This window comes from Cibotium barometz, chromosome 21 (genome assembly GCF_041138505.1).
Source record: "Cibotium barometz isolate CiBa-2024 chromosome 21, ASM4113850v1, whole genome shotgun sequence".
In the NCBI taxonomy this organism is placed as follows: domain Eukaryota; kingdom Viridiplantae; phylum Streptophyta; class Polypodiopsida; order Cyatheales; family Cibotiaceae; genus Cibotium; species Cibotium barometz.
Genome location: NC_141066.1, coordinates 45332592 through 45339106, shown reverse-complemented (window position 1 = coordinate 45339106; position 6515 = coordinate 45332592). Strand labels below are relative to the sequence as shown.

At 44.7% G+C, this 6515-nt stretch overlaps 1 protein-coding gene across 1 annotated transcript; it reads left to right on the top strand.

Annotated features, from left to right (window-relative positions):
• Positions 1 to 632: 632 nt before the first annotated feature.
• LOC147627221 (uncharacterized) lies at positions 633 to 4479 on the top strand. Its single transcript, XM_086815892.1, has one exon. It carries the CDS (start codon positions 1132 to 1134, stop codon positions 4255 to 4257), a length of 3126 nt encoding a protein of 1041 aa, XP_086672018.1. The 5' UTR covers positions 633 to 1131; the 3' UTR covers positions 4258 to 4479.
• The last annotated feature ends 2036 nt before the right edge of the window (positions 4480 to 6515 follow it).

Below are 6515 nucleotides of genomic sequence, written 5' to 3'. Positions count from 1 at the left end.
GGTGGGATTAAGCTTTGGATGCTTCTTTTTGTCCTAACCAAGGAGCTTTTGCACCACTTTATTGAAAATTCTTGACAAGTATTCATAAGAACATGACTATAGACAAGCCCTAAGAACTATTCAAAGAGCTTGACAAGAATCCATGAAACACACACACTTCTGACACCTTGACTCACATCGACGAGCATACAAACCACAAAGTCATGGGATGAGAGCACATGCACCACCACCACCACCACCACCACCAGTGTATGAGAACACAATGCAGTGTATGTGAAAGACTTCTAAGGAAGGGCCTTTCTTAGAAGGTTGACTTAGAGGAAAGGGGGGGGGAAGAGAGAGAGAGAGAGAGAGAGAGGAAGACATCCTCTAGGGAACACAAGCAAAGAGGCTTTAATTTTCTAAGCAAAGATGGTTTAAATTTTTTATATGATGGGTGGGGCTGAAATTTGCAACCCTGCCTTGGACTTCAAAATTGAAAGGTTCAAGGTACCTTGACCTACAAGTGAAACCCATTAATACTTTGGTAAAAGGTACCTGGGTGGCCTTCTTTTGGAACTTTACAAAGGTTTTCAAAGGTGAAAAATTGGGCTTTGAAACCCGGCGGCCGAGACGATTTCATGGGAGGGAGAGAGAGTGAAGCTAACTGCTGGATTATTGGGCTTTGAAACCCGGCGGCCGAGACGATTTCATGGGAGAGAGAGAGAGTGAAGCTAACTGCTGGATTAAGCTGGCCTTTCTCTTCTTTTGCATTTTATTTTAATTTCAATTTTGGCTGTGATGCAGGCTTTGCATGTCGGCTCAACTTCCTCCTCTGTTTTTTCCCCTTAAAAAAAAAAAAAAAACCTCCTGTTCCTCCTCCCTTCTTTCTCTTCCTTTCTTCTTCCTATGCGTCCTTCTATGCAAACCGCCAACTAGTGCATTCCAATACTATTCAAAAATCTGTGCAAAATTGTGTCAGCAATTAGCTTTCCCCTCGATCCAGCTGCTGCAAAATTCTCCTGATCTCTTACACATTCTCTGTACTTTGTTTAGAGCCATAGCTGGCTTTTATGTGCTTTTGGAACCCCATTCTTGCCGCTTGCAAAAGCTCTGGTAGTCCTCCCTTTCTCTTACCTAAGCTCCCTTTTAATGGAGAAGGGGGCGATAGCGCCAGGAGCTGAGCTTCACCATCGTAGTAAACCTAAGCAAGGTCAACTGTATTTCCATGACGATGACCACAGCAGGCATGATCTCTGCGAGCTGGAACACCATTCTCACGATGAGCATTCATCTGATGACGAGAAGCTCCATTCTTCTGCAGGCGGCCAACAGCAGGTAGTAGCAGCAGCAGCTCCTCGCAAGCTTAAGCTACCTTATCGTCGGAATTCTAGCTCTTTCCCATCAGGCAGCCACAATTGGCAACAAGCGCCCACCATCTCGCTGGCCGCCCGCCCCTCGGATCTGCAAACAGGTGGACCAAATCCTTCACAACAGCAGAAGCTTCTAGCAAAACCGGCGTCCCCTGATGATCAAAAGATGATTAGTATCAATCCAGAAAAGATTGTTCCTAACAAGAAGAAAATTACGACTATGGTTAGTAGTGAGATTAAGGCTAATCCGAGGCGGGTTTGCAAATTTTGCGATAGGGAGTTCCCTTCTGGACGCGCTTTAGGGGGCCACATGAGAGTGCATGGTGCTTTGGCTACTGACAGCTTGCCTACAGATGTGGAGCCAGAGCAAAGGCAGCTCGATGCGTTTATCAGCAGATCCTCTTCTCCGACTGCAAATTCGAGCCAAGATCGATTAGCGGAGCTTAATTGCATGATTAGTGGATCTCAGCTTCTCAATTTTAGTGGTAGAAGTGTGATTAGGAGGAGGATTAATTCGGAAGAATCCATGGTGAAAGGGATTGATGAAGGGAATTCAGTGGTGAGAGGGATTAATGAAGAGCAGTTAGCGATGGGGGAGATTGCTGTTGCAGAAGAGGAGCAGTTAGTGAGAGGAAAAGAGCAATTAGTGAAGAGAGGGATTCCTGCAGAAGAAGAGCGATTGGTGATGAGAGAGAACAATATAGAGAGTAGTAGTCTTCCTGTAAAGGGGAGGAGCTTGGAAGTGAGCTTCTGCCAAGACCAAGAGTTGTTTTCTGACGACGTTGATGATGATGATGAAAGTTTTGGTCTGCACAGCTCTGAATTGATGGCCTTGGGCAACGGAGTTGAGCTTTCTCTTGCAGAAAACAACGGCATCGTGGTGAGCTCTGCCTCTGAATGTATCTTAGACAAAGGAATCCCCCTCTACAAGCTGCGACGGAACCCAAAGCCTACTAGCCAGCGCCTCTGGACAGATCAAGAAGATTTCTCTATCCACCAGGCTGCCCTTCTGGCCACAGACCATCATCAGAGCTCAGCTAATAACCAAAGCTTGGCAAGAAGATCGTCTTCGCCACCATCGCCGTTGGGGCCGGCGGAGCAGGCGCGGCCGTGCTCGGAATGTGGCAAGGTCTTCTGGTCATGGAAAGCTCTGTTTGGCCACATGAGATGCCACCCTGAAAGAGAATGGAGGGGAATTCAGAGGCCGGAAATAAGCTCATCAGAGCCTGAAAGGCAAGCGATAGCTGGCAAGAAGTTGAATTCTCTGGTAGAGTACAGCATTGCAGGCAATGCTGAGCTAGGGATGGAGCCTGGATTAGATGGAGAAAACCGAGAAGAAAGCAAGCAAATAGAAGCAGCATTGAGGATCTCTGCACCAACAAATGAGGAAAAGTTGACCATGGAGGAGGAAAGCGAGGCAAAAGAACCACAGAGGAGCAGGAAAGAAGAAGAAAGAGATTTTAACAAGGCTGAAGAATGTACCATGGTGATGACCAAGAATGAGACTAAGAGAAGTGCCAAAACCGCACTTCTCAGAGAGTTTACTGATGATTTGAACTCTTCAGCTTGGCCCACTCGCAAGAGGTCCAGGCGGAGTCTAGCTAAAATAAAATATTTGCAGTTGACCACCACCACATCTGAGCCTGCCCTTACTTCAGAGACAGCTACTTCTAGTGAACTCAGAGACAAGCGGAAATTCGTGATTGAAGATCAAGAGGATCTTGACATGGCCAATTGCCTCGTTTTTCTGTCTAGTGCTGGAAATAAAATGCAAGACATGGAGAAACACTTCATGGAAACAACACAAGAGTCTGCCTTCAGGAAGCACGGCTCTCCCGCTACTCCGGAGTACTCTGATCAACCCGACAGTGAAGCTGCTGCCCTCCACAACAATGGCATTGATGATGATGCTAATGATGGTGATGATGATGATGAAGCGGAGAACCGTGCTGTTTTAGCTCCAAGGTCCAATGGAGATGGAGTGAAATATGAGTGCAGCACCTGCAAAAGGTGCTTCAACTCTCACCAAGCTCTGGGTGGACACAGAGCAAGCCACAGGAAGACCAAAGGCTGCTTTGCAAGGACAAATTATATTGCCGAAGAGGTGCATGAGAGCGGGGAAAATAGCATTGCAGAGGATGAATTTTTCCACCCGGAGCTGAACAAATGGCAGATCATGAGACATGCAGTAGTAGCTCCCCCTCTGCATCATCAACAACAACAAGAAAAAGTTCCTACCATGATCTTGCCATCTACTACAGAGAGGTCACCTGCCAACAAGAAGAAGAAAAAGTTCAAAGGCCATGAATGCTCTATCTGCCACCGTATTTTCCCCTCGGGGCAGGCCCTTGGCGGGCACAAGAGATGTCACTGGACTGGAGAGAAGATTGCAGACACTGTTAGTGTGGCTTCGAGCAGCAACAACAACAACATGGCATCTCTGCAAGAACAAGCTGAATGGGGAGGTGGTAGAAACAATGCAGGACAGACAAAGAAGGTGAAGCAGGATGGCATAGACTTGAACTTGCCGGCACCATGGGATGAAGAGAACGAGATCGACTATAACAATGCTGGATTTTCCTCAACAGAGGCAATGGCTCCTGTGGTGTGTGGTAGACTAGTGGATGCAGCAGAGGGGGAGCAGATTGTGGGGTCTTTGATGGACAATCCAGGTAGCAGAAGAAATAGCTTGAATGGGCTATCCGGGGATATGATTGCAGAGGATTTGTTGGGGGTTGATGGCCGCAGCCAGCATGGCTCGTGGGTGCAGGCAAATCAGGAGGTTGAAGCTAGGTGCAGGTTTGATGGAAGGACAGCTAATGGAGTGTGGAGCCAGCAGTGGACAAGTGTAGCAGCAGCAGCAGCAGCTCAAATTCCACATGTTTGTGCCATGCAACCCTTTTAAAAGCTCAATATAGGGGTGAATTATGGCCACTATGAAAATCGAATCAGTCGCGTTTGAGCCAAAGGGAATGCAAGCTTCACAAAGGAGCTATGGTAGCTCTTGAACTGGTCCATTGTTCCATCATTCAAATACACATGCAACTTTGAAGAGTACAATGGGAACTATGTATGGTTCAACATCAAGTGAAGTGAAGAAATGCAAAAAATAAGCCTATTTGTAGATAATCTGTTTTTGAGGTCTTAAGACAATTTTAAAAAAAAATTCTTTATTTTTCTGCAGTCTTTACAAAGAGGTTTTGTCACTTAAATATGGCATGTCTACCGTCTCTTGATGCAAAAAGTCACCACCATTAGGAAGACAATGCTCTCCTCATAAAATGTGAAAGATTTGTGCTCTTATATTTTGTGCCCTAATGCTTTGCAATAATACTGTGGCTATCTGTGATGGTGCTTTTGCTGCAAATAGGTTTTCATCACAGTTCTTCAATAGTTCCAATTGATGTATGAATGGTTTCATAAGCAATGCATCATACTGGTGACGATAAGTGCCCTTTTTTTACATAAGTGCCCATTCTTATTAAGAATAAGTTTGGCATTAAGGTATGATACTTGTTGCAGTTTTTTTACTGTTGCTTTGGCTAATCCGGTTTTAAGTTATTAAAATTTTAATGTTAGTTTCTTATGCCTCTGACGCAGAGAAAAGGTTTGATTATGCCTTTACACATTTTCGTGTTCTTATGCCTAACGTTTTTAGGATTTAGGTAGACCAGGAGTATGAATATTCAGAACAATTTGTGAGTATGCATTAATGGGGCCATAGCTCCATTAATTAATGCTAAGGTTTACCATCTCAGAACGGACTTTCTCCTCCGCTACTTCATTTCAACCTCCAGCGCCCTGCCTGGGCGACGGTCGCTCAATCACGCTTCTCTCCTGATCACCACCCGGACTCTACCCAGCACAGTAGCACCCCCCCTCTCACCCTCCTCATCCGTTGCTTGCTGTTTGAGAATACAAATCCTCCTCACCTCCTCTGTTGTGCGCGGGTTTGAAGCGTAGCGATGTCCGGAGCAAGTAGCTGTTAAGATGAACACAAAGGCGGCAGTGGAACTCCGATGCGCCATGGCTTCCACTCCTCGCAACAGTCTGCAGCACTGTGGCTTTCTTTCTCAGAAGCTACAACAAGAGCTGAGCTGAAAAAAGAGGGGGTAGGTTTTACTAGTCGCTAAAAATTCTCTTTTCCTGCTCCTCAACTCGAAAAAAAAAAACACACATATGGCAAACTCATTGCATCTCACTTTTTGTATAAGGCCGTTTAGGGAGCGTTGAACAAAAGGAATTTATTTTTCCCCTCTCTCTCTCCCCCTGTTTACATAAGGAACTTTGAAATTTTTTCCAATGCTCCGTCTCCCTCTTGCTAAAATCCCCAACATTCTGCCTCAACTTGCATAACCATTGCTAGAGGACTCTCCTAGTGCTCTAAGTGTGTGTGATTGTTGCTCAACATTTAAGGCACCCATCTGATTATTTGCTTCAGTCTCCATTGGATCCTTCACTACTCATTTCATCAGACACAACATCCCTGATCACTCCCCATGCATAGTGGGGTTATAGGATCTATAGCCTTTCAGCTCAAGGAATAACCAATGAATATATATTTTTTAAACTTGGGATCCAACTTACTTCTTACTTCATCTGTACACATGTACATAAGTAATGCACCCAAAGACATTCAAGTGTACCAAATCTGGTTTTTTTCCAATAAACTTTTGTTCAAGTGTCATGCCATGAACTGTTGGCTGTCTTGTTCATGATATTAATTGCAGTTGCTACTGCTTCTACCCAAAAAAACAATTTGAGGCATCCCTTTCTCATTCGTCAATGCATGGACAACTTGTGCAATATGTTTGCTTTTCCTTTCTGTAACCTCATTTTATTGTGAGGTGTACATGCATGTAAACTACCTCTTTATCCCCTGCTCTCTCAAATAACTGAATTCATTAGAGAAATATTCTTCCACACCATCTGACCTTAGGCATCTTACGTGCATGCCTTTGTCTTTCTCTGCCATAGCTTTGAAACTCTGAAAGTGCGTAAACACTTCACTTTTCTCTTTCATGAAATACACCCACACTTTCCTAGTGTGGTCATCAATGAAAGACATAATAATGGCATCCTTTGATTGAAGATGCCTTTGTTGGTTTTCCCAAACATTACAATGCACCATATCCAAAGGTCTTTGACTTACATTCTTATCAT